The sequence below is a fragment of the Patiria miniata genome, unplaced genomic scaffold (genome assembly GCF_015706575.1).
Source record: "Patiria miniata isolate m_02_andy unplaced genomic scaffold, ASM1570657v1 HiC_scaffold_21, whole genome shotgun sequence".
NCBI lineage: Eukaryota > Metazoa > Echinodermata > Asteroidea > Valvatida > Asterinidae > Patiria > Patiria miniata.
In genome coordinates, this window is record NW_024037060.1 from 4,275,848 (window position 1) to 4,302,632 (window position 26,785).

A 26,785-nucleotide genomic window follows, 5' to 3' on the forward strand; every position below is an offset into this window, starting at 1 on the left:
GTGAGTAGATGCCAGAAACGAATCCCCAAGAGATTTCAGCTCACTAGTCAGGATCCGGGAAGAAAACAAACATTTCAGGTTTTTACCCAAAATGGTTCAAATCTGAAAAGTTTTCCATATCCGCGGTCATGAAAAAACAGATTTTGGGCAAAAAAATCCAACTTCACGAAACTTAGCCAAATGTTCACACAAGGTGAGTAGATGCCAGAAAAGAATCCCCAAGAGATTTCAGCTCACTAAAGTCAGGATCCGGGAAGAAAACAACATTTCAGGTTTTTACCCAAAATGGTTCAAATCTGAAAAGTTTTCCATATCCGCGGTCATGAAAAAAACAGATTTTGGGCAAAAAATCCAACTTCACGAAACTAGCCAAATGTTCACACAAGGTGAGTAGATGCCAGAAAGAATCCCCAAGAGATTTCAGCTCACTAAAGTCAGGATCCGGGAAGAAAACAAACATTTCAGGTTTTTACCCAAAATGGTTCAAATCTGAAAAGTTTTCCATATCCGAGGTCATGAAAAAAAACAGATTTTGGGCAAAAAAATCCAACTTCACAAACTAAGCCAAATGTTCACACAAGGTGAGTAGATGCCAGAAATGAATCCCCAAGAGATTTCAGCTCACTAAAGTCAGGATCCGGAAAGAAAACAAACATTTCAGGTTTTACCCAAAATGGTTCAAAGCTGAAAAGTTTTCCATATCCGCGGTCATGCAAAAAACAGATTTTGGGCAAAAAAATCCAACTTCACAAACTAAGCCAAATGTTCACACAAGGTGAGTAGATGCCAGAAATGAATCCCCAAGAGATTTCAGCTCACTAAAGTCAGGATCCGGGAAGAAAACAAACATTTCAGTTTTTTACCAAAAATGGTTCAAATCTGAAAAGTTTTCCATATCCGCAGTCATGAAAAATACTGATTTTGGCCAAAAATCCAACTTCACGAAACCAAGTCCAAATGACACAAGGTGAGTAGATGCCAGAAATGAATCCCCAGAGATTTCAGCTCACTACAGTCAGGATCCGGGAAGAAAACAAACATTTCAGTTATTTACCAAAAATGGTTCAAATCTGAAAGTTTTCCATATCCGCGGTCATGAAAAATACTGATTTTTGGCCAAAAAATCCAACTTCACAAACTAAGTCAAATGTTCACACAAGGTGAGTAGATGCCAGAAATGAATCCCCAAAAGATTTCAGCTCATTACAGTCAGGATCCAGGAAGAAAACAAACATTTCAGTTTTTATCAACCCTCACTCCTTAGGGGGTGTGCAAAATCGTATTGAATTTGGAGGATTCAGGACTGACAATATGGCTGTGTCCCCATCACATGGCTATGGGTGGAAAGCACACGCGCTTCTATGGAAGCCACTGTCGAGAGGCCGAGCCATTTTCCATACACTTGTGCATTATTGCTAGCCATAGCCACTCCAAAAGACACGACACTAATTAATTGCTTGCCTTCAGATGTTCACAGCCACAGACCCAATTATAGTGTTTGTGTCTTAAAGAGGGTAACACTGACAGTAAAAACTTAAGAGCGGTCGAGCATTTTCTAATTAACTCAGAGATGTCACCAATTATTTCAATGAAAAGCCTGAGACACTACTAAAAACCTGAACTATCCTCACCCACTTTCAAAATGTGTTTTCTGGATGTTTCAGACCAAATCCAGCACTCTTTATTCGTCCAATTTGTTTTTAAAACCCTGAATTCAGGTTAAAACCTGAAAGTGGCAACTCTGTTAATTTCGTATTTCTTACCTTGTTTCCTCCAACATTCAGCTTCTCTAGTGTCGTATTATCCCTCAATGCCTCAGTTAGTAGTTTCATGCAGTCGTTTGGAGGCCACAGTTCCTTAGGTGAAACGATCTCAATCGGCAAGTCGGAGACTAGAAGATCGACACAAAAACTTTCATCAAGAAAATATTATCACAACACATGGAATACTTATCAAGTTTTCAGCCCACTTAACTGTGGTGCTACTTTTTTTGGGGGGGGGGTTAAACTATTATTCTTTACAACAAAATATGAATGTTCTTAAAAAAAACCACATTTTCAGAGCAAAATAAAAGCTTTCTAAACTTATTAGTCACGGTGAACCAGGACTGTCCCCAGAACTGTATAGTCTTAAATGGTTCCTTCAGGGAATCAATACAATGTTATACAATGTAGCACAGGTGGTAATGAATTAAAACAATTTAGTCTAACGAAAATCTAAGTCTAGCTGCTTTTGAATCAAAAGTTTTTGTCCAGGTGTACCTGTAGCACTGCTTTTAAATTAGATGAAAACACGTTGCTGTCTCTCATCTGGTTATGACTGACATCCAGCTCTTCTAGTGTTCCATTACGGGTCAAATTATCCATCATTACATCAAGGTCTGTAAAGCCGCAGCTTGATGCCCTGAGAAGAAACAACGGTGACAAAAATATCATTTGAAACAATTAAATAATGAGGAACTGTTTTTTTCTAAAAACACTTAGTAATATCTATTCCTAAGTAATATTTATCATATCATATCGGGCAAAAGAAAAGTGATAACGAGTGCCAAAGACGCGACCTCTATATACCCCAAGAGTGAAAGCTTAGTGCAAAGCAGTTTTGATTTTAATCAATCTTTTGCAGAGTGCATAAGCACTGTATGATAACAAGCTTTACCTCAGTGTCTTAAGAGTGGTGTTGCTGCCTAGCGACGGCCCAATGCAACGGGAGAAGAAATCTCTGCCCAGCTGGTTACTGGAGACATCAAGACGGACCAAGGTGCAGTTCGCACTCAGCATTTTCCCAAGGCATTCCTGTTTTGTGAAAGTTTGCGCGTCAATATTATTGAAAATTTGTCGGACGATTTTGAATGTTTGAACCTTTTCGTCACAAGCCTGGCACAACTTGATCACCAGGTCTCAACTCTAGCTATCTAAAGAACTGCATTCCTTCATTTTCGTTCAATCGCTGTTACTTGTACTTGTGTCAAAACATTTCTTTTCAGGTTTCTAGTTCACCATCAAGAGAATAAATCACAGGCAACAAAACTGCTCTTAGATCAAAAGTTAACTTATCCAAAACGTACACTGATTTACAAAGCTTTGTGCACCACTTGTGTTTTAGTCAAGCCCATCGCAAGTCAGCTCAAAAGTACGTATTTAATTACAAATCCTTACACATGTCCAGCAATAAGTAACAGGTGATGTACAATATCAGCGAAAGCTTTTGTCACTGTTTGTTTGTATAGCTGGTGACTTGATCTGAGACCAAAGATTTGATCAACTGAACTATAGCACTGTGTGCCACGTCTTGGTGTTTTCTTTTGGGTGACTTTTATTAAGACAAACTCACAGAACTGTCTGTGTCAGTGCAGTTGTTGGAGATGTCCAAGGTCTTGATGGTCTTGTTGTGGCACATCCCTAGAGTAATGACTCGGAAGGCTTGAGGACCCAGCTGGTTACCCGATAAATTCAACTCCTGTAAAATAACAAGAAAGAATTTCAGCACTTGGTCCGATTCTATGATCTCAAAATGCAACGATAGCACTTTTCCAAAATGTGTTTATGCCTTGAACCAAAACATTATCTACGACAAACCAACAAAGAGCCTTTGGCTTAAGTAATAGTGCTGTGCATTTTTTTTTTGACAATTTAGTATCGGATAATTCGAACTTCGATTGTAATAGTACTTGGATGCAGTAAGTATTGTGGGGAGTGGGCCAAGTGTTAGGGTTCATGACTCATGATCAGAGGTCAGGGGTTTAATCCAGCTGCTAGTCATATGTTGTGTCCTTGGGCAAGCTTTCCCCCCACTTGCCTCTCTCCACCCAGGAGTACAAGTGGTACCGGCATTAGCTGGGGAGTAACCTGCGATGGACTAGCATCCCGTCCAGGGGGAACAGAAATATTCTCAGTTGTTTCATGCTACTGAAACCGGAGATAAACACCGGCCTGATGGGCCACATTGGCATGTGACAGACTTTACTTTACTTAGTTACAAGTATTCGGATATTCGAAAGTCATCAATCAAGTTTTACGTGCGCCAGCCGGTTCATGAAAGAATAAAGCCACCTCTCCATACCTTTTTAAGGATCACCTGTTGCAAACCAGTCATTATGAAGGCTACAGGCCCAACTAAGCATGGAAACAAAATGACATGAAAAATATGCTTTTGAAAATGCTGCTTAATTTTCTATTTTCAAGCTTACTGTAATTCCAGTGAGTCTTGTCAGCAGCTGTCGGAAGGGAAATCCCAAGCCTGCCGGGGCTCTTTCCAAGGTGAGACTTCGGACGTGAGGGTTGGCCAGTCCCAGGAGCCAGCTGGGATCGACCAGCCTACAATAGCTCCTCATACCCTGACTGAACCTTGCCTGGTGCGCCTCTAACTGGTCGCCTGCCTCCTGCTCTATCACTGCTTGTGATTGGCTGACACTGTCAGCCTCGTTGTTGTCCGGTGGGTTGGGGATTTGGTTCGGTGGTTCTTGGTGGATAGTGTTTGCGTTGAGGCTTGGAATACCTGCATTCACGACTTGTCCTTGGTCAAGATTTGTCTCACTCACTTCAACTTGTCTGAACGACTCCACAATTTCGGTTTTTCCATTAATTTCATCCATGGCATCTGACTGATTTTTGGTTTGTTTTTCTGCCATATCCTGACTTGTAAATTCCCTCACTGCTGACTGACTTTGAACACTGTCATTGTTGACACCATGACAATTCAAAGAGCCTACAGGACTTGCACTTTTATTTTCTTGAACCATGGTCCTATTTTCGGGTGTCACCTTGGATCGACTTGCTGTATCTTGGTCCAAAGTTGCTCAGGTGGTTGTGTCCCTTCAAGTTTTCTTGATGGACTCTCTGCTGGAGACACATCAGATGACGGCAATGATGCCACGATTCCACCAGATGAAACATGGCTTCCACCACCTGCACCTACCACTTCATCTGATTGGTCCCTTGATCCCGATCCAGGGTTCTCATTACCTTCTTGTCCAATGGGACTTTTGCTTACATCTTCATGAGCAGCATCCCTTTCACAGTTTGGCTTTTCTGAGGGTGGAACTGAACAATAGTTTTTTGTATTCTGTGGTTCTTCAATGTTGGATGGTTTCACATCAGTTCCTGGGGTTCCATCTCGTTTATTGTTTTCATAATTGGTATTTTGTAACTCTGTTCCTCTCTTTGGGTTTGTTCTTGGACTGTTTGTTTGAACTGATGTACTGCAACCCATAGCGCTCTAAATCAGTCAATGAACATTCCTAAAATGAAAAAAAAAAAAAAATGACAATATTTTTATTTGAAAAAAAAGGGTTTTCGATACCAATTGTTTTGAAAGGATGATACATACCATCCTTCTTCTGTTGTTCTGCTTAATATTAGCAATTCTGGTTAGCTACTCTTCCACCTTTCCTGGTCCCATTTCATTCTGCAACATAACTGCTCTGCAATACCTTTCTTCATGTTCTATATTATGAGGCATTGTATCAGTCCTTCTGATTTGAGGTGTGCGATCACACCCCCACACCATCGCACGCCTAAAAGCCTCCCGAGAAGTGTGAAAAATTGCACGCCTGAATTTCCTGGACCACAGATCACACGCCTAGAAAATCACACGCCTAGAAAAATCCAGGTGTGCCTTTTTCCACACACCTTTGAATTTCTAAGCAGAAGGACTGTTGTATGTGACTGTGAACTGATCCCAATTCTTTTTAGCTCTTTCAGTTTTATCAGCACGGCACTGAACATTCACAGTGGGCGAGTGTTTTTCGGGACATAGAATTTTTACTGTGGCAATCTGTGTCAGCTTCCAATGCAATGTCGTTGTGACTTTGTATTCACGAGATGGCTATCTGACCCAATGCAATTTAAATATTTCCCTCTTTAAATAATCTTTCAGAGTCATAAATCAGAAAAAGATGAAATATTCTGCAAATTAAATGTAGGATTCCATATGAAACAATGGAAAGAATGTTGCAACCTGACAGTACTTCAGCGGTTGTGTACAAAGTCTATGGAGAGTCAAGAACATTTTGTAATGTAAGTATTTGTTAACAAAATTGAAAATATTTCTCAGTCCCAGATTCATATCTCATCATCATTTTTACAATTACTGACCTTCATTGAGATGATGTATCAAGAAAAAACAGCGTCAGGTTGCAACATTCTTTCCAAAACAATATTTTTAGTTCCGTTCTTACTTTTTGCGACATAAGAATTAAGTTTCAAGAACAACGGCAAGGCTGGGACAGCGTGCTTGTATCACTATGTGTATCAGTAACTTCAAATGATTCACCATACCTCACATACAAAAAGTCAAAGCTTAAATTTAAGTATTTTGAGTTAATTCTGGGAGACTAGCGTCCCTACCATGGCAACTTCTGAATTCTGGGCACTTACCATACTAGACAGGTTCTTTGCAACAGTTACAGTTGCGCACCTAGCTCGGAACGTCTGGATACAAGTTTTTGTTATAAAGCGCCACCTATAGTTCAGATTGGGAGAGGTGGTGCTTTTCACCACAGTCTACCGTATCTCGGGTCAACGCCAACGTAACTGGAAAGCCTTTGTTTTAGTCAGATAATTTCCTTAAATCAGTCTCCACCATATCAAAGAAAGATGTAATAGAGTGGAAAGTGTACTTGCAATGGGTGCAGGGGCGAAAACATTCAGACACATGATTATATAAAAAGATGAATCAGAATAAAGTAATACTAGGCCTACGTAATGAATTTAATTATCATAGCCACTGAATATAATAGTTGAGGTATTATGTCGGTTCATTGGAAGAGGATAATTGGGGCGGCTTTATAGGGAAAGGGTCAGGACCTTTCCCACATCCACATGCACGGGTGTCATTGATTTTTTTTTTATTTGGGGGGGGGGGACCTAATTACGGGCAGCCGGAAATGCCCCCCTTCCCCCATCCCCCCCCCCCCCCCCCACGTAAAAATGACACAGACACTATGATACGCTTACCCGGGTCTGACGCCCCAAGAGGCCCGCTCCACCCCATTTGCAAATTTCCAGATTCGCCTCTGGCGTGCTTTTGCCTTAAGAACTTAATAAGCAAGGGCGGATCCAGGTAAGGGTGGCAACAGGGGCCATGCCTCCCCCTCCAAAAAAAAAAAAAACCTAAAACGATTTAAAAAAAAAAGTTGCGTTGCAATAAAGGCAGGCACTGCGTACACCATCATCTTTTCCTCCAAACGATTTGAAGTGGACAGAAATAGCATCGCACCTCAGAGCATCTAGAATCCAAACAATTTTTTTTCGGGGCCCTTAAGCGTGTCCCAAACCCCACGCCGTAATTTTTGCCGGACCCACTTTTCGGGGACCAAAATTTGTTTGCCCTCCCCCCCCCCCCCCAAATGATAATTGTGTTCTGGATTCACCCTTGTTACTAAGATGCTCAGACAGACAACCGGAAACTCGATATGTAAATACTCGACAGACACGCTTCTGTGTCTGTTGAGACCATTGCTCCTCCCATAAACCCTCCCAAAAATGTCTTCCAAGCGGACAACGTGCGCAGTCCCCCCCCCCCCCCCCCTCCCCACGCACATGCTAGCCTTGGAAGCATCGGTTGGAAGTTATCCAAACAATGAGCACTGAATTCCCTTCATGTTGCCGTGAAATGTCAATATGGCCGCTGTCGATGAATAAATATACTCAACAATAAACTATCCTCATTTATTTGTTCTTCGTGTATTTGCTGTTGGATTGGGTCACTGTGTTTAAATTTTAAGCTTTCTCAGTAATTAAGAACGCTTCGAATTCATTCGGCGACAGGACGGGCCGGGGTAACTATTGCGAAAGGGCAGGGGGTGAAAGGTTGACTAACACAAGTGATGCAACTTAAGTTAAACCAATCATTATTACCATCTTAAAAAAAATGAACATTTAGATTTAACTAGGTTATCATGAGTAAACTTTTTTCAAGGCTGCATGTTACTTTAAAAAAAAAAAAAAAGAGTATATACTTATTTTCAAAGAGTAAAACTTCACTTTATATTTGAATATCAGACGTCAAGTTTAGAAATAGATGGAGTGTTCACTCGATTTTTACTGATTTTTTTTCGGTGTATTTTAATCTAAAATTATCTAAATCGTCTGGCCCTAATTTCACTCTGGAATTTAGTGACTATGATTTTAGTGTCCATAATTTTTCAAACGCCCGGAGCTGTATGGGGTATTACACAACAATAGCTAGGGCTGTATCATCACCTGACCAGCCACGGCAAACACCTTAATCACCTGATACGAAATCTTTCAGCCCAGCCAGTTTTCAGGGAAATATTCGATTTTCTGTCATCCAAAAATAGTTCCCGTATGCTGGTCAGCCGTCAATCGATGAATGTGTTCTCGTGATTGTCCAGATCCCCAAATAACTCCATTGACATAATGACAAGTACCATATGACCCTCGTTTTTTATTAATAAAATGGTCCGTAATATAGACCCGGTATTTCGAGGAATTATGCACAAAGCAGCCTTTTATGCATATTCATGTCTTGCTCTACTTTCGCAATGTCTGCCTTTTGGCGGGCTGACATTGCTATTGATTGAATCAGATGATTTTTTGTTTTTTGGTTAATTCTACAAGTTTGGTCCTTGGAGAATGATAGCTTTACCCCTGATGACAATTTTGTTTTAGAAAGGTTTGCCCCTCAACGCTGAGACGATTTAAAAAAAAAAAAAAATTGTGAAGAGCGATCGATCTTTAGCATCACGTGAAGACGCAAAGTTGTCTTCCTCGCGCTATTGTTGAGTTAAATCCCCCAAAATAGACTCCTTATCTAAGTTACAATGTTTGTCTAGCAATAAAAAGTTATTCACTCTTAAATGAGACATCGACCGAAAAAGTCGGCCCGTGTTTAGTGGTGGAATTATTACTTTACAATTACGAACTATTGACTGCCAGACAATAATTCCGTTCTCGCAAAGTAGGCTGGTTCCCACCCCACAATCCTATAATGTACGGACCAGTCTACTACTATGTACCAGTCTACTCGCAATTAAAGCGGATCTTTTCAGAGGGTTGCAGACGTCCAAAAAATGAGGAGAAGAGTTGGAAGGTTGGAAAAACATACAGGTTGAAAAATGTATTCATAGGAAAAAAATATATAGAATTTGTCGAAGGACACGCAACTTTAAGCAGCGGTGATTCAATTGCACACTGGAACCTGCACACCCTTTAAATGGCGTATGTAAAAGTAATACAGAACTTTATTTTTCTAGACTACAGGATTTTATCCTATACGTTTTGCCCATCGGGGGTTTCATTTTCGGTCGGACGGTATACCAGGGTTTTTCTAAGTCCCCTGCAAAAAGAAATCGATCTCTTCTTGGAATTTATCCAGAGCCTCGATCGTATACGAACAATAATGGTTACAAATACATTCATCATTTATAATGAGGCGAGGTCATTTGAAACAAGATAATTATATTCCTTTGGTCTCTAGCCAAAGTCATTATTTGATTGTGAAAGCAGCCTCGTTCTCCCATTATCCTCGTCGTGCATGATGTGTTGTCGACTTGTCCTCTGATGATAGAGCGTAGATGACAGCCATCTCTAATGTGTATCTCGATAGGCGGAGCAATTTCTCCTCTTGATCTGTTTGCTTCAACGTTGCCTTGCAATACCACTGCACCATTTTTTGTCAGCGCTTCCTCTTGCTACATGGCCGAAGTAATTGAGCTTTCTTCGGCGATTACTAATCAGGCGTTCTTTGAGTTTTAACTGAGCATGACAGTTTTGAATTTTTGCTTCTTTTCTCTGTCCATACTTGCATGGGCGTCAATCACTTCACAAAAGTGAGAGGGGGGGGGGATACCTTGATCAGAATGCGAGTGCGAAGCCCTATAACGGCGTGGGGTAAGGAGCCCGCTTAAGGGTCCCAGACAATTTTGGATTCTAGATGCTCTGTGGTGTGATCAGAGGCAATTTTGACAACTATAATCAATTTTTTGAGCAAAAGATCATCATTTAAACATCATTTGGAGTCATTGAATCAGCTATTCTGAGCTATAGAATCAAATGAAATGTAGGCTACAATGTCCCCCCCCCCTCCCCCCCCCTCCCCCTCCATCCACTGACGCCCATTCATTTGTAACTCCGGCGATAGCATCACATCTCAAATTTTTTTTTACGTTGAGCACCAGCATTTTATTAAAATTAGGCTGGCAAGCTTCGCATCCATAGGCTTTGCTTTTCCTACATCAGACCAAAATTCGACATGTTCCGTTTTCTCTCCGTGCACCTTTTGTCACAATCACACCTTCATTGCCCCTCGATCAAAGAGAAAAATAACTTTTCGTTCAATCGCGATTAGGCCCCCCAAAAAAGTCTCCGGATTCTGGTATGGAGCTTGCCCCAAAAGTGGTGCGGCGACGCGGCTTTTTATTTTTTTTTTACCTGTTTTTTTTTTTTTTTTTTGGCTTCAAATGTCGGCTGATGACTGCAAATGGTGCCCGACTAAACTTAGTGCAAATATATGGGAGTCCAGAGAGGCCACATAAAGCTTATTCTCGATCATAACCCCATCTAAAAACACGTTAAAATTGTGCAGCAGCAGGATTCCAGTCAAACCAGTGAGTTTGGCGGTTTGAGACATCATCTTGTATTGAAAAAAAAAACTTTTTCATTTTGCCGACGCGCATGGCTACGGCGACGCGCGCGCATACCAGAAACCGGAGACTTTTTTTGGCCTTAGTGATACAACGCAAAAGGTTGGTAAAAGCAGGGCTAATAAATTGACTGTGGACTGAGCCACCCCTGCAGGTTCTCTCTGAATGATTTTCAAAAGGATTTTCAAAAGGATTAATTTATAATCATGGATTACTTTTTCATATCTTAATGTTTTGACCCAAAGCTTTTGTTCTGCATCCTCCACTGCTTGCGAAAGGCAAGGTACTCTCTGGCCTTCGAGCGGTCGCCGGCATCCAGAGATTTCATAAAAGTCCGAGTATCGATCGAATGTTTCCGGGAATCTACCCAGGGACGTTTCCTTTAACTTTGCATGAAAAGAAACTGTAAGTTTAAAATAACAACTCTTTTGTACAAACCACGTGTCATGATAAATTATTCATATACCTTTCCGTGAGGTTGCCAACATTGTTACACATAAATAGAAATTCAATATTCTACATTTTTGAAAACTAGTGGAGTACCAGGTCTTATAATTAAAAAAAAAAGGTTTTATCAACAGTCATTTAGACAATTTTCGATATTTCGATATGAATTGAAGATATGTGTAGGGTGATTACGGTACACATTTTGCGTACACAAACTTAGATTATTTTCAAGGCGCTTTTTGGTTTTATATCATGATACAGCACAAAACAAATCTCACGGGGTATAAGGGATATGTAGTCTGCTCAATTAAGTTAGAAAGGTAATTAGTTATGCACCTATCAAGCTCAAATCGTTACCCAAGGAATTACTTGCTATAAGGTGACGTTTTGATAATTATTGAAGAAATAAAAAATCGCAGCTGAAAATACCCAATGATTGTAAGAATTATGACCTTATCATAACGGCTAGAGGGATGCAGAAACTCTTCTAAAGAATCTTCAAAGCTCAGCCTCTCCAATTTTACGATGTATTCGCGGAATAACCAGGCACTATCTTAAAATAAAAAAGACAATCTTAAAAAAAAAACCACATGAACCAGTCCATACAATTTAGGTCAAAAAATAGCAAATCAATTCAAATCTCAATTAGTTATTGCTTAACTCGAAATTTCCACGAATCGTACTCTGTTGGCTCAGCCACGAAGGTGCCCCGTTGTGTCCATTACGTAACACACATCCCAAATTAAACATCCGTTGACGTCAAGGCGTCCCAAAATCTTGGCGTTTTGCCCGTCGCAGGCGGCCGCAAATGAGCAAATCTTTACCCAAGAGTACCTCTCAAGTTGTTGACACAATCTTGACAACTGATGCCATTAGATAAGACGCGATAATTCTACGAAGTCTTTGTCGCTATTAATCGATGCTTCGATGTTGACTCGGTGGCCTTCGTTAAGGTATCGATCGCGTTTTCTGGTTACGGGCGGAGGAGAAACGAAAACACCATTGTCTGTTCACCCAGTCACCTGTACCAACCCGTGCCCCGTGACTTGGTCAAACTACCCAGGACGTCCTATATAAACTTTGCTCGATCAATATTGGTTTCAGAACTTTAGACACACAAACGTGGAGCAAACAGGAAGGAAGACAGAACGCATCATCTTATCATAGTGCAAGATCTGAGTCTGCCAGTGCCAGCTGAAGATTTTAATGTGAGTATCTCGAGCTTCGACGTCGTTTTCAGTTATTGCTCAGCGATTGAAATATTGCTTGGAAATAATTTGATGTGTCCGTAAACTAATAGCCAATCATGATATTCCCAAAATATGCGATATTTCGAATCGCGAACCTTGATTAACTTCTTAACCACGACAGTTTTATTTTTTCTAAGGCTGTTCGATTCGGATATACAATCCTGACCGTTTAAAACTACAGACTTATATCTGTGGACGAGAAGAAAACAATCGCAGAATTTTATTTTTTGGAACATTGTAAACCCCCAAAGATTGACATGAAAGAGAAGTTAAAGCAGAATCAGTAAAACAAAAATTTAAGAATTTTAAATTAATCATGTACCCAGCAATTTGTGCATGGCTTTGTGTAGTGCCTCCCATCCCATAAAACAGAATGGCCTTTAAGGACGGCACTTTAAAGCGCACATGTGAATCGATAAGTATAAACGCATACAGACCACACCTTGGTAACTACAATGTTAGCCAAGGACTCGCACGACTCACATCACGCGGTGACGTTATTCTCATACAGTCAAGAATAGTTCTCTGAACAGCGACAAGTTTTCTTTTAGGAGGTTCCAATTTTAATGAACCTTTGAGACCGGGCATCTAGCACCCAGTCTGTTTTGAAAGCACGCCGCTCGGCGCGTGAATGTAGGAGGAACGCTTCCTTGCCCTTCGAATGATTGCCGACAACTTGAGTATGACGAGTAAACATGTTTTATTGCAAGAAGGCAAATTAACGGTTAACCGTTGCTTGGTGTCGTGCCAATAAAACTGGGATTAGAGGGTTTGCAGTTTACTTTGCTATCAGCAAATCCACCAATAGTTAAATGGGCACTCATTCAACCGTTATATTTCCCATTGTTGTTGATCTCATGTGATTGCCACCATTATTGTCCCAATGAAACCGAAATCGTTGTTAAATCTCGTTTTGATTGTTTAAACTTAATGCTAAACGAGATCTCAGAGCGATTGGTGTAAAATGTCTAGGGCCTGCACCGAAACATCAAGAATTGTACCAGATTACACAAGATCATTTCCAAATCTGGAATAACTAGAAATTTCAAAGACAGACACCGATACCATCGCTTCAGTTCTCATGCTCATCTTTCAGCCATGCAAGTCTATTTGTTAGCGACTGGTTTTCATAATCAAGGACAGCGTGGCTTTTTGGTCTCTTGTGGAAAGTTTTCTCACAGTCCCGTGCCGATGATCATGGTTCTATTTTGGGGGGATGTACATTGAAGGTTCCAGATCGCCGCGGCCGCTCACTCATCCGTGGCGCGCGTGAGCTCCGCCACTGTTTGACTGTCAAGCACAATAGGTCACGAGGAAACGAACGGGACCTCCCATGGATTGGCAAAGTTCCAAAAACTCACTCGTTCATACCAATGTTTATATTTTTTGGTCATGTCACTGTTGTCCACTTTTTGTAGGTACATTGTTGCTTGTATTTCCGGTAGCTCTGCCTTAGTTTTAATTCTGTAAAATAATGTTAATGCAATGATGAAATACTGATTGAATATTTCTCCACATCCATTCTTCTCACAGGTCTAACGAAATGATGAATCATCGCTTACGATAAAGAGTCGCTTGCAGCCACGCGACAGAGTCAAGTATTGATTTTTGGTTTGGACCAACCTGCTGATGCAAGTGACGTTACAAAACAGTTTTGCAGCATGTTATAAAACTCTTGATGAATATAAAACTTGAAATCGCCAATTGCTCATCACACATCACAGCCAAAGCTTGTATACGACCTATACTAGACAAAACTCAGTGACACTTGAAAGCGGACTTTTACTTGATTTGATGACAAGAAATGAGGACTTTGATCCCAACATCTACTGCTGCAGCAATGTCTGTCAAGGATCACAGAGAAGTCATCATTGATCCTACCAAGAACCTCCTCAACGCCATGCGCACCAATAGCTTCACCCGTATCAAGTCCGCGTTGACTGTCCCCGGGATCCACTTCGGCACCCGGGACTCAGAGCACGACTTCCAGACCTTGCTCATGCGGGTCTGCCGGCTGGACATGGCACCTCGCAACCGCCGAGACCTGGCCAAGATCCTATTGGAGAAGAGGCGGGTGGACGTCAACGCCAAGGACTCGGACGGCAGGACGGCTTTGACCCACGCCTGCTTGATGGGAGACACGACGATGATCAAACTTCTTGCGGAGGACGAGGATGTCGATCCGAACATCGGGGACCGGGAGGGCGACACGCCGCTGATGCACGCCTGCCGGGCCGGGCAGGGTGATGTGGTCGCTGCGCTCATGACGAACTTTATAAGGCTGGGACTTCAAGTGGATGAACCAAACAATCAAGGTACGGACAGACATAATCATTTGTCTTTCACGCCTTAAAACAACAGAGCATTGCCTGACTTCTGCATAGCAAGAGCTAAAAACTTGCCCGATTTTTCGCTAATTTGTTATTTTGACTCATTTAAATTTCGATCTGAAAGAGAATTTTGTCTGTCAAAAAAGAGAATGGTCTCGTGTTTAATAGAACAATAAATATAGTGTTATCGCTATATTATGAATAGTTGAAGAACAACATTTAAGTTAAGTAAAATGTTTAAGTTGAATATTAATTTTTGATTGGGGGAAATATCTATATTTGCTGTAACGGCATGTTACAGATCTCCTTATCCGTGCTACCTTTAAGCCAGGAATTCCTCCTCAATCTTTGTATCATAACGTTAACAAGTCAAGAATCACCGATTTATTGTGCTGATTTTTTTGTTGTAATTTAAATTTGCAGGCGTAACTCCACTGATCGAGGCTGCCAGAGGAGGTCACGCAGACATATGCCGGCGCCTGGTGACGACGGGCCACGCCGACGTCAACGCTCGGGACGGAAGCACCTTCAACACGGCCCAGGACTACGCCATCGCCAGCCGGCGCCTCTCCACCCCTGACATCCTTCTCCTCTCACCCATAGCTCAGAGGAAACTCCAAGCGAGGAAGAAACGCGAGGCCATGGGACGCAGCTCCCTGTCTGAACTCATGAAGCGCGCCTCGTACTATCCAACCACGGGCTGGCAACATGAGGAATCCGGTAACACCGGTACCTTCGTCATCGAGCACGAGGAAGGGAAACTGAAGCAGCGCAGTCGAGCTGTAAAACCAACCCTCCATCAGGAACATTTGCAGCAGCTGAACAGTGCCGTGTTCCAGGTGGCTAAGTACGGGTTGAGTCGCGTCGCTGAGCAGCGTAAGGAAGAAGACGAACAGAACGTTGATGCCGAAGAAAAGCAGCCGAGACAGCGGAAGATTTCCCTCTCCTTGCCCGACCTACGCGAGGAAGACCTAGACCACGATGCCAAATCCTCAAGCAGCAGAGCGAATTCCCCGCCCAAGAGTTCCCACCAGGACAACCACCTACGAGTGCCTCATCGTCCGTCCCCGTCTACGAGCCCCACCCCAAGTCGTAGGAGCACCCCTAGCCCCTCACGGCTCCACCATCCACAGGCGCAAACCAGCAAATCACACACCCCTCGTCTGAAGCTACCGCCTGTGGACTCGCCAAACACGAGCCCTGCCTCGGCCAGGCGGAGGGGCAGTGTACCCAACAAAATGTTCGCGGGTACCAAACCTGCGGTCAAGACCAGCGCATCTAACCAGACGAGCTTGGGTCTTTCTAGGAGCCCTCCCAATGACTGGGCGCCCTCTGCCAACAACCATAACCACACATCCCACGGACCTGTGCCAGTGGTGCATATAGTCACACCCAATAAGAATGTACAGTCCAGAACAAGGCTTTCATGGGAGGGCAAACCTTCGTCAGCGGTTCCTTCTTACTTGTTTAGATAACAGGGATACATAATAATCACTGTCTAAGAACTTTGAAGGGGTGTCATTCAAGTAATTTCAGTGAAAGGAAAATTGAGTGGACACGATCTGATTAGGAGTTGATACGAGTTGCATAACAGCCGAACTCTCAGTTTCTTATATCTTAGTTTTGAATGGGAACATGAAAATCAAAGTAGGCTTGTCTATTCAAGCTAAACCTGACTCGGTCTGTCAGAAAAAACTTGGCTGGCCCCTTGGAGTAATAATGGACTTAAGATTCGCCAGACGATGTGGAAAATGACTGAAAATAATTCGAAAAGTCGGGTGATTTTGTAATCCCGATGCATTGCATTGTATTTATGATGAATTTTAAATTATGGCATTTGTTTCTGTAATTGTATTAATTTAATTGGGTATAACCCGTATCATTAATTTATGTATAAATATTTTAATTCAACGAAACGGAATCAGCAAATTACTGTGAATAATGCAACATTTGCATTTTTTTTTACCACATGATCTCGGACGTCACTCGAGATTGATCAAACACAGACGCTTTAAACATTATTGCTCTTTTTATAAAGCTTTTTATTTGAAACTTTTGGGTGGACAAAATAGATTGTTCTTTTACAACAAAAATACCGCTTCAGCAATATGACTTAAATGATGTGAAACAAAAAGTCACTTTGGCTACAGCAATTTAAAAAGAAACGGTACTGAAAAACCACAGATGAAATAAAAAGAAATGCAAGGCCTCAGTCAACACATGCGAATTAAAATGTTGGGGAAATGTGGACATTTTAGATTACATCTTCGACAAAGACCTTATTTAAAAATCAATATTTCCATAAAAATACTTTGCCAAATTGAGCATTAACATTGAATAAAGTACGTTTTCCCGTGTTAATTAAGATGTAGTCTTCATTGGCTCTTCGTTATTTCAGGGATGCTAACTGTTTTAATATTTTTTGAAAATTCGTTTGTCATTAGTTCACACCAATTGGGAAATCACTCCCCATTTTATTTGAAGGAGTAACTGTATTACTTCTGTTTGTGAGATTTCTTCAAACTATAACCATCTTGGATACTTCCGAAGGGTATTTAGAAGAAGAAAAAAAAGGAGAGATAGTCCTTGCACTAAATTATATGTTAATATATTACCAATTGTCAAGCCATTACACATCAGACAAAATAAACGCTTCAGTGAAGTTAATCAAGTTACTATAAATTGTGAAAAGGCAACGTCATTAACTTTCCCATATTGTATTTACTTCAAATTTTATATTTGATGAACAGAGAGTTTGCCAAGTCACTCCCCCCCCCCCCCCCCGAAGAAAAAAGGGTAAAAGCTCAGTTCAAATTAATTCCTAGATGTGTTCAAGATGTTGAGGTATGCTGGATGTTCTGGTGAATTTCAAAATTGAATTCAATGTCATTTTCTTTCTGTCGCTCACCACTAACCGCTGGGTCACTGGAAGAATAAGAAAACAATGAATGTAACTATTAGAAAAGAGAACTGACAATTTTTGGAATCTTGGAAATTAATAAAAACAAGGATTTCCCAATTTCTAATAAAGGAATATGCTCAAGAAATGTAAAGAAATTCATCATCATTCATCTTTTCATAAAATACTCAAAAAGGTTCTTAAAAATGAAAAAAAGTCTCAGATCTTATTAAACTTGTCAAGATTAAGCAAAACCCTAAAAGGAACTTTAAAATAAAGTGGAAATAAAAAAACCTTTTTATAACTCTTGTAGCTTCAAGAAGAAGGCTTTGCACACTTAACACCATCAAAGATATTATTTTGAAAGAAGTTAACTCCCGAGTGCACAGTGCTTGTGAAATTTGTCATTGAAAGGACAAGATAAGAATAAAGATAAGGCCAAAAAAAATTTTAAAGTAGTCGGTCTCTGGTCAGCGCGCGCGTCGATTTTAATCATGCGCGTCAATACTTTTTTTTTTCCAAAATGTTCTGCGGTAGCTCCAACAGCGCTCTCTATTACGCCCTCCTCAAATTTTTTTTACCAAAGAGCACCAAGGAATGGGAAATTGCACCAAGGCAAATGATCGAGGGCACCAAGGCAAATTATGGAGGACACCAATGTACATGAGGACACCAAAAAAAAGCAAAATAGTACCCCACCTTGTCTGTGCAATCCAAGCTTGAAAAAAAAAAAAAAAAAAAAAAAAAAAAAAAGCGTCGCCGCATCAATTCCAGACCTTTCGTCTGACCAGAGACCGAGTATTTTTATTTTTTTTGCCTAACATGCCTTATGAAGTCACCTACCTGACCACTTTGAACTTGGAGGTATCAATTTCTGGCATAAACGTGTCACATTCAAACTGAGAGTGGATGCGCGTCAGGTAGATGCGATGACAAAGGGAGGACTCCATCGCTTCCTATGTAAATATTCAAACATACAAAAATGAGCATACATTTCTTGATCCACATTCAAACAAACACAATTTTCGTAAATTTCTTGAAGTTGATGATTTTATAAGCATTTTTGTCCCCTCAGCATTCCAGGGAACACAGACCTATTGCACTTCAATGCCTCCTCTCATCCACATATCGTCGTGCTCTGAAAGACTGGTGCAGTCTTCCTGAAGGTTTTGTGCACTGTACATCCTTGCGAGAATGCAAGGATGATGTATAATAATAATAACTAGAGGTTCGCGTTTGTTGAGTTACAAACGCAGAGTGGTCGGGCTGGCATATTTTCTTGTGTTTACAGTGACTTAATCATAATTGAACTGCACATTACCCCTCCCTTTACCCTGCACCCATTACCCTGTGTTTTTCACAAAGAAAATCACACAACCTGCAGTTGAACTTGTTGCTTTACCTCGACAAGACTTGTAGGCCTATGGGAAGCGCACATCTGGTGCTGCATGGATGGCTACTCAAGCATACAACCAGTTGGGACTATTGGTAGACTTGCCGGAGCCTCTAACGTCGTTGGAGTTTATGCAACATATGCTAATCATATCATAAAATGGCTTTTATGTGTTTTTTTTCTTTTGCATGGGCATAATAAAATTCTGCACTGACTTTACGACAGAAAAGTTTGTGGCTACACGCTGTGGAAATATTAATTTTCAGCATTCAGATATGAGAGGAAAACTGGTGAGGCGCGATTTCAATCGGTTATGGAAAGAAATCTTGTTTTCCTTTTATTTGAGGCTAATTTCTATATTTGAATTCACCTAACTTTGACCTTCCGGCAGCCCCGGAAGGAAAGGTCAAACGACTTTGACTTCCGGATGATAACGCCATCACACTGTTTTTGTGTCTAGCATTCCTCACTAAACACTTTTATAATATACGTGTCTGTAGTAAAATGCTTCCGCTTTTGAGCTCTATTCAGTTTTTATTGCACTTCCGGTAACACCGGAAGTAAAGGTCAAGCGGTTTTGAGTCTGGGAAAAGAAATGTTCCTCACGGCATAGTCTACAACCTCACTAAAAACGAACACGATACTCTATTTAGTTCAAAAGATATACGCAAACTATTTAGTCAAAATTTGCCCTTAAATCGCTTGTAATTTGATACCTGATGACCTCATGATGGCGTAACAACAATTATAACATCTTCGTAACAAGGTACAAGTTCACACAAGGTTTTGTGATCATACCGTGAACCGTTCGGAAGAAATGTTGCTCTATTTTGATTTCAGGCTAACGTCTTATTTTGAATTCATTTAACTTTGACCTTCTGGTAGACCCGGAAGTAAAGGTCAAGCGAGTTCACGTACAAGGCAAAAAATGTTTAGCGATTAATGGTCTATCTGATTACAGAATACAAACATCATTGAATATTTTGTTCAAGAGTTATAAGTGAAAGTATTTGGTCACTTTTTCAGTTAAAATCACTTGTAATTTGACACCTGATGACATAATCATGACGTCAGTCTAATATGCACCACTTCGGATGAGGGTCGATATATATTGAAAGTTACAAGTTCATACCATATACCGTTTAAGAGAAAAACCGGCGGAGAAGTATTGTCCGGAAAAAAAAGAAAGAAAGAAAGAAAGAAAGATTAATCGCAACAAATCCAAAGAGTGGTCGGGTTGTGCCCGGCCACTCAATAATTTGGGAGGCTAATCATCCTTACTCGCAGCTGGTATGCTGAATTGCGAAGGACGCGGCTACAACGTGGTCGGGCCGCTGGCACGTAAAGGCGCCTATGGCTGCCGGCCACATCGACCAATATATGACCACGGAGCACTGCCTGAGATCGAAAGTGTTCAATTTTTCCAGAGGGAGGAAAACCGGAGGGCCCGGAGAAAAACCCACATGGCACAGGAGAGAACCAACGCACAACTCTACTCACATGCGATCTGCGGCCAGGATTCGAACCGTGGTCACCTTGGTGAGAGTCGGGCGCTTTACGCACAAGCCACCCATGCCACCATGTATGTGTAGATTTACGTCTTTCCTAGTTTCCTTCTTAACCCTAACAGAACTCAACCCATCAAACTCCAACAGCATGTTTAGTTGCAATTTGTCAGGATGGGTACAGTAGAGAGGTTTCGCATGCAAACGGATACGTTTAGTGCGACGGATACGTCATCAGTTATGACGTCATATGCCACTCACTAGTCCGCTAAACGTGCAGACGACACGCATATCTCGCTCGCTACACGTAAGTAAAAAACGGATACGGATAGCTAAACGTAAGTGTAAGTGTATCCGTTCGCTTGCAAAACCTCCTATTACCCCTAAACTGACAGTCTTTTACCTTGGGTTGGCACACCTCCAGAATCAAAGTCAAAAATATGTGTGTGCAGTTTCCCATATGGTGTTGGAGTTTGCCAGGATGGGTATGGTTCCTAGTAAATCATGCTCGGGAGTTAGGGTTAAGGCACCTTTCTTTATCTTGTAGCTGCCACCTCAAGAGGCCTTGGCCCTTTGCTTGTACCCCCCCCCCCCTGAAAACAGGACGCTGGGAAGGACTGATATCTCTTTTTGCTCTAATTGGATAGATTTTGCGTAACCTGTGACACAGCAAGCAGCACACAAAAGTGTTACAGCTGTTATTGTACGTAGCGCGCTAGCTGCATGCGAAGGTCTTGATAAGTTACCCATAATGCCATCCGTACTTCCTGCACAAGATTCTGTGAAGCGGCATGAGCCCTTCCCAGGCGCCCTGTTTGCAGGGTGGAGGGTACGAGCGAACCTCGGCCTTGTGGACACATTGTATTACCAAAAAGAACACAAAATCAAGTACAATGCACCATAAAAACAACCAGTGCCTCGAAATACATTTCTTATACAGGGTGTATCAAAAAAAGGTATACACTAAGAGAAATGTATCAAAAAAGGATGTTTTATAATTTTTCAAAAATCTGTCACAAAATATTGATGGACCAAGGTCTTACGCTTCAATTGCCACCATGTCAATCTTCAGCTGTTCCGCATGAGTGGACACTAGCTATTTACTTTCACCAGATTTGAATTGGCTTGCGCACAAAAGTGAAATGGTTAAAACATAATCAAACACCGTGGTAGGGAAGTTTAGGCATGTGCTTTGTTGCTCACAAACTTTCATGAAAATTGGATTAACCCTTAGTCCTCCACAGGCCCACCAAGTTTGGACTCAAGTTGCGCCTTCCTCAAAGCATTAACAACAGTATGACCTTACAAGTCAATGATTAGGCCTAATGGTAACCGTCATGAGGGAATGCAACGTTTGCACTTCATGCATGCACGATTCAGTCTTCGACGTGGCCACCATTTCTTTGAACACAGACTTCTGCCCTCCTCAGCATGTCATAAACTGCGCACCTAATCATTGCGGCATCCTGCTTCACAACAGCAACTTCGGCAGTAAGACGTTCTTGCAGGTCATCCAGGTCTCTTGGTGGAGTGGTGTACACCTTAGACTTAACATGGCCTCACAAGAAAAAGTCCAGTATGGGGTAAGATCGGGCGATCTTGGGGGCCACTCGACGGGCCGGTTTTAATGCGATGAAGCGATCGCCAAACAATTCAGTGAGACGTTCAGTCACGATCCTCCTCTTGTGCGGTGGTGCCCCATCTTGCGCCCACCAGGCACGCCTAAATTGTCCATTTCTGCCAGGACGATAATGATGAAAATCATTGACATGCTGAGGAGGGCAGAAGTCTGTGTGCAAAGAAATGGTGGCCACGTCGAAGACTGAATCGTGCATGCATGAAGTGCAAACCTTGCGGAGTGGAGTATTCAAATTTCCTTCACATTCACCTAGGCAAAATGGAATATTCATATCACCTCAGGAGGCTTGCTTGAGGAGCTTGCTTGAGGAGGCTTGCAAACTTGAAGCAGGTCAATATCTGTACACTATTTACCTTGTATACAGAGCTTCCACCAATAATCCAGACAACATCGATTCCATCAGCTACAGGAGGATCAGACAGGAGCTTGACTGCGTGATCCAGGCTCCGGCAGAGGTGGTCAGCACCAGCTGGACACTCACTGATAACAAGGAGGAAAAAAACTCAAAATTTACAGTGAAATGTACTTAAGGCCAAAACAAAAAAGTCTCCGGTTTCTGGTATGGAGTTTGTCCAAAAAGTGGTGCGGCGACGCGGCTTTTTTTTTTTATACCCTGACTTTTTTGCTTCAAATGTCGGCTGATGACTGCAAATGGTGCCCGACTAAACTTAGTGCAAATATATGGGAGTCCAGAGAGGCCACATAAAGTTTTTTCTCGATCATAACCCAATCTAAAAACACGTTAAAATTGTGCAGCAGCAGGATTCCAGTCAAACCAGTGAGTTTGGCGGTTTTGAGACATCATCTTTCATTGAAAAAAAAACTTTTTAATTTTGCCGACGCGCATGGCTACGGCGACGCGCGCGCATACCAGAAAGCGGAGACTTTTTTTTTTGGCCTAAAGAATAGTCAAACTTTATTTTCACAATTTCAATATGGTTCATTTTTAAAATCAGCAAGAATTTGCAAATATATCTGCATAAAATGGCATCACCCTGAGGTGCCGAGCTGATATATTTGCCTAGTTGGTTGCGCATTCCTTCGACTTTAGGCAAATTTATCATTTTTGCCAAATAATTAAATTAAAGAGTTATGATGTTTGATTAAATAAACAGCTTTAAAAAGACCCTAAAAATAACAAACTTTCACATTTTTCTGGATTTGGGGTCACTTTCCATTAACTTTGATTAACATTTTACATGCAACTACAGGTATGACTGTTATTAATCAATTACATATTTTGACTAATTTCAACCAAATGTTGTCAAAAGTATCAGTAGCCCAACATGTCACATACCAAACTGGGGTCAAAGGTCATCATAGGGTCAAGGTCAAAATAACATCAAATTTCAAATAAGCTCAAATAACAAAAGTAGCGCTGTCAACATGTTGGCCTTGGTCAAACATTAAAAAAAATATGTCCATGTGACCTCTTCATCTGACCTACAGCTATGGGGTCAAAAGTCATAAGGTGAACACAAATTTGTTGGCCCGCAGCTTCTGAGATCCTGTCCTGTTAAATAAGGACTTAAACATAACTTTCATGAGCAGTTAGTGTAAGGGGAGGCTCTTCAAAAAAATTAGGTTCATGTAATTATCTTCATCAATCCCATACCTTAATGTTTTGCTGAGAACAATGTTAACTCTGTTTGGTAGCGGGCGAAATTTGTCAGGGATCGACAGCCAAGTCTTACGACCCATAATGACAGCGTTCTTCTTGTCTTTCTCAGCTGTTGTTGATGTCTGGGTACTGAAGAACTTCATGTCAGTCCTGTAAATGGGAGCGAGAACATAGCCAGGTTTTAGATTATTAAGATGTGTTTCTGCATCACAAATATTTATCTGCTAGGACAAGGTTGCATTCTCAATTTTCATTATTAATAGCTCCAGAAACAGAAGAGTAGACTCTCTGTTACAGCACAGACAGTGCGTGGCCATAAGGCTAGTGGGATGATAGAGATTACAAAAACAAATTTTAATCTCAATGTATTCGTCCATATAAGCGAGTTCGGAATTCCAAAATAGTCTGGTACACAACAAGATTTGACAATTTTTTGTTAGGGATAACTGCGGCAGATAAATGCACACAAGGCTATGGAGAACATGGTAACCGAATCTGCATTCTGAGCAATTTTTCTGGCAACATGTGCAATCGAAAGGAGATGGCAACTTTCGTTTGCACCAAAGTTTGGACACGTACACACAAGCATGACAAGACACCTAAAAACACTTTGCTGTCCAAATGGTTTTTTTTTGCAGAATGTAACTTGAAAACACGACGATCTCATGCCCGCTCATGCCTACTACTAGTACTACAGTACTACTAGTAGTAACTATGATTTTGCACGAAAGAAAAATCGGCAAATCTTGATCACTGATGAGTGATGTGCACATATATCGTCAGACCCCCTAAAATGACGAGGATATGTTTTGACGCACTCACATTCAATTTGCGTTGGACAACGCGTGCGCGTTGGAAGCGTTACCTGCGTCAATTATGGTGACTCAAGGATACATGCGTAGTTAGTTGGAATACCGACCTCGCTTATTGTCAAATAGAAAAGAATGAAGTAGCCTACAATACAACCACTTCAAACTTATAACTAAGACTCGGCCATTGCACTTGACTGGCATGACTAGTACTATAGTCCCATAAATGTGACTGAAATACTGGACTACCTCCGTATATCAGTCACAGAGCCACGTACGGCCTGTGAGCGGAGCGTCCCATTGCTAGGGGAGCCGAAAATTAATAAAAGATCGAAATTATATTGTCAACAGAAAATCAACCCAGCTTACTTACTAGTAGTAGTAGTAAGTACTACGAGTGTGTTAGTGTTACCAGCAGGCCTACCTCCACAGGGTGGACGTGACAGTGACAGTCATGGCGATCGTGTATCTACGGGACCGGTTCCTATATATAACTTAGGGAACAAAAATCCACTTTTAAATTATTTGAGTAACCAAACTAGCTGGCGACATTAAGAACATATATGTATGTCATAGATAAAGGGCAGGGTTTTGAACTTCTGAGGAACATTTGGTGGTAAAATGACGGTGACAAAACGCAACACGAAAATAAGGCCAAACAAAAAAAATTGTGTGTTTACGGTAACTGCCTGAAAAAAATCCAGGTAGGTAGGTAGGGAAATAATTTTATTTTGTAATTTTTTGTTTCATTTCAGTTCTGCATGCCCATGCCTGTTCTTTCGCAAAAAATTGTATAAATACATTATTCAAGCATTCAAGATTTTCAATCGATACATTTCATTCCAATTAATTCGTTCTGGCATCCATCGGCCAGGTGCACCAATTCACCCCGATGCATTTGTGCAAAAATAATCGTACTTCATAGTTTGTAAATTGAAGTTTTTAGATTGTCGCAATTTTCGCACGTGTCAAATCATGCCTTCATGGTCAGTTTCAAGTGTGGAAATGGTTTATGTTCGTGGCAAATAAAATGTTTGAAATTTGTTCATTTAAAATGATCAATATCAACCTTCAAAATAGCAACAAAAAGTTTGAGGTCGGCAATTTGGCCGAAAAATTCCAGGTCGGTCGGGTTACCGTAAACACACCATTTTTTTGATTTGGCCTAAAGATGGCGATCACTGCGCAATGTACCATGACCATGTGTACCATGAGCACGCAAGTCGCGCTGCACGCCACCAACCGGCCCGTAAACCGCGTAGGAAAATCGTAATTTCTACCCCAAGAAACTGTTCAAAAATTACCAAAAGGGTGTCATTACATTGAGAGAAGGCTGCATATGCTCTAGAGTAGACAATGTCAATGTCATTTTTTAGAAATAAAAAAATTCTTGATTCTACTAATTTGATCGAAACAAAACCATGAAAACAGGGGCCCTACACTACACGATCGCCGACAGACACAGCCTACAAAAGTATCCTCGAGTCACCATAATCGGCGCAGGTAACGCTTGCAACGCGCGCGCGTTGTACAACATGTCCAACGCAAATTGAATGCGAGTGCGTCGAAATAGATCCTCGTCGTAGTTTTAGGTGGACTGACGTTCATGTTCACAGGACAAGGCTGCCCGACTTTACGCCCGTTTTCCACTCAATTCCTACCTCAGTTTCCATGGGATCGTACCATTAATTCCTATTCCTAGGGAGTCTTTGCACTTGCATGCAGCAACGATCAAGTTATACTGCTTCTGACCTGCCATTTCCGGCCTTCCTAGCGTCACAACTCATGTGCCGCCCAGCTGATGTTGACTTCAAGTGCAAAATTTCACGTTTCGCGCGCGCGGGCGCGAAAAAAGCTAGACGGCTGTTTTATGTTGCAGTAGATAAATATATACACGCGTCACCAACACCGTCATCATGTTCCCGGCCGCAGCAGCGGCAGCACCATTTAAATTTCATAAGAAACAACTTAACCTTGTCACTTCAATATCATTTGAAACTCCATAGTCCATTTTGACAGCTTAAATTTTTCAAAAATATTTCCTTATAACATGTATCTTGCAACAGCCGTCTTATAACAGCCGTCGATTTAAAACAAACAAAGCGCGCCCTCAATTGGTTGAACCATGGTTGAACTCAACCTCGTCCTCAGGGTGTCGAGCAGTACGCGCCCACCACTACCTGCTCTCTCAGGAAACCGTGTTGGAAATAAAGTAAGCACTGGGGACGAGGTTGGGTTGAACTCATTGATCGCCATATACACAGTCTGTGTATATATGGAGATCAA

At 41.4% G+C, this 26,785-nt stretch overlaps 3 protein-coding genes across 9 annotated transcripts; 1 reads left to right on the forward strand and 2 right to left on the reverse strand.

The window, feature by feature from the left end:
- Positions 1–1,759: 1,759 nt before the first annotated feature.
- LOC119729799 (leucine-rich repeat-containing protein 74B-like) lies at positions 1,760–6,421 on the reverse strand. 5 transcript variants are annotated; one of them, XM_038202545.1, is made up of 7 exons: positions 6,279–6,383; positions 5,329–5,444; positions 4,190–5,239; positions 3,334–3,459; positions 2,659–2,795; positions 2,262–2,403; positions 1,760–1,891 (listed from the first exon to the last, which is right to left on the reverse strand). In XM_038202545.1, the coding sequence occupies exons 3-7, from the start codon at positions 4,739–4,741 to the stop codon at positions 1,829–1,831; spliced, it is 1,020 nt and encodes a 339-aa protein (XP_038058473.1). In that variant the 5' UTR covers positions 4,742–5,239; positions 5,329–5,444; positions 6,279–6,383; the 3' UTR covers positions 1,760–1,828. The 5 variants fall into 5 exon arrangements, with proteins under 5 accessions (XP_038058473.1, XP_038058475.1, XP_038058472.1 ...); XM_038202547.1 differs by lacking the exon at positions 5,329–5,444 and having other exon boundaries at positions 6,378–6,421; XM_038202544.1 differs by lacking the exon at positions 5,329–5,444.
- A 5,625-nt stretch (positions 6,422–12,046) lies between these two features.
- On the forward strand, positions 12,047–17,412 carry LOC119729629 (caskin-1-like). The gene is made up of 3 exons (XM_038202275.1): positions 12,047–12,261; positions 13,837–14,618; positions 15,057–17,412. The coding sequence occupies exons 2-3, from the start codon at positions 14,108–14,110 to the stop codon at positions 16,106–16,108; spliced, it is 1,563 nt and encodes a 520-aa protein (XP_038058203.1). The 5' UTR covers positions 12,047–12,261; positions 13,837–14,107; the 3' UTR covers positions 16,109–17,412.
- LOC119729630 (dihydrofolate reductase-like) lies at positions 16,652–26,583 on the reverse strand. Of its 3 annotated transcripts, none has more exons than XM_038202277.1 (5): positions 26,473–26,583; positions 23,685–23,840; positions 22,423–22,549; positions 18,376–18,488; positions 16,652–17,558 (listed from the first exon to the last, which is right to left on the reverse strand). In XM_038202277.1, exons 1-5 carry the CDS (start codon positions 26,508–26,510, stop codon positions 17,465–17,467), a joined length of 528 nt encoding a protein of 175 aa, XP_038058205.1. In that variant the 5' UTR covers positions 26,511–26,583; the 3' UTR covers positions 16,652–17,464. The 3 variants fall into 3 exon arrangements, with proteins under 3 accessions (XP_038058205.1, XP_038058204.1, XP_038058206.1); XM_038202276.1 differs by lacking the exon at positions 26,473–26,583 and adding an exon at positions 26,161–26,344; XM_038202278.1 differs by lacking the exon at positions 26,473–26,583 and adding an exon at positions 24,924–24,970.
- Between the last annotated feature and the right edge of the window lie 202 nt (positions 26,584–26,785).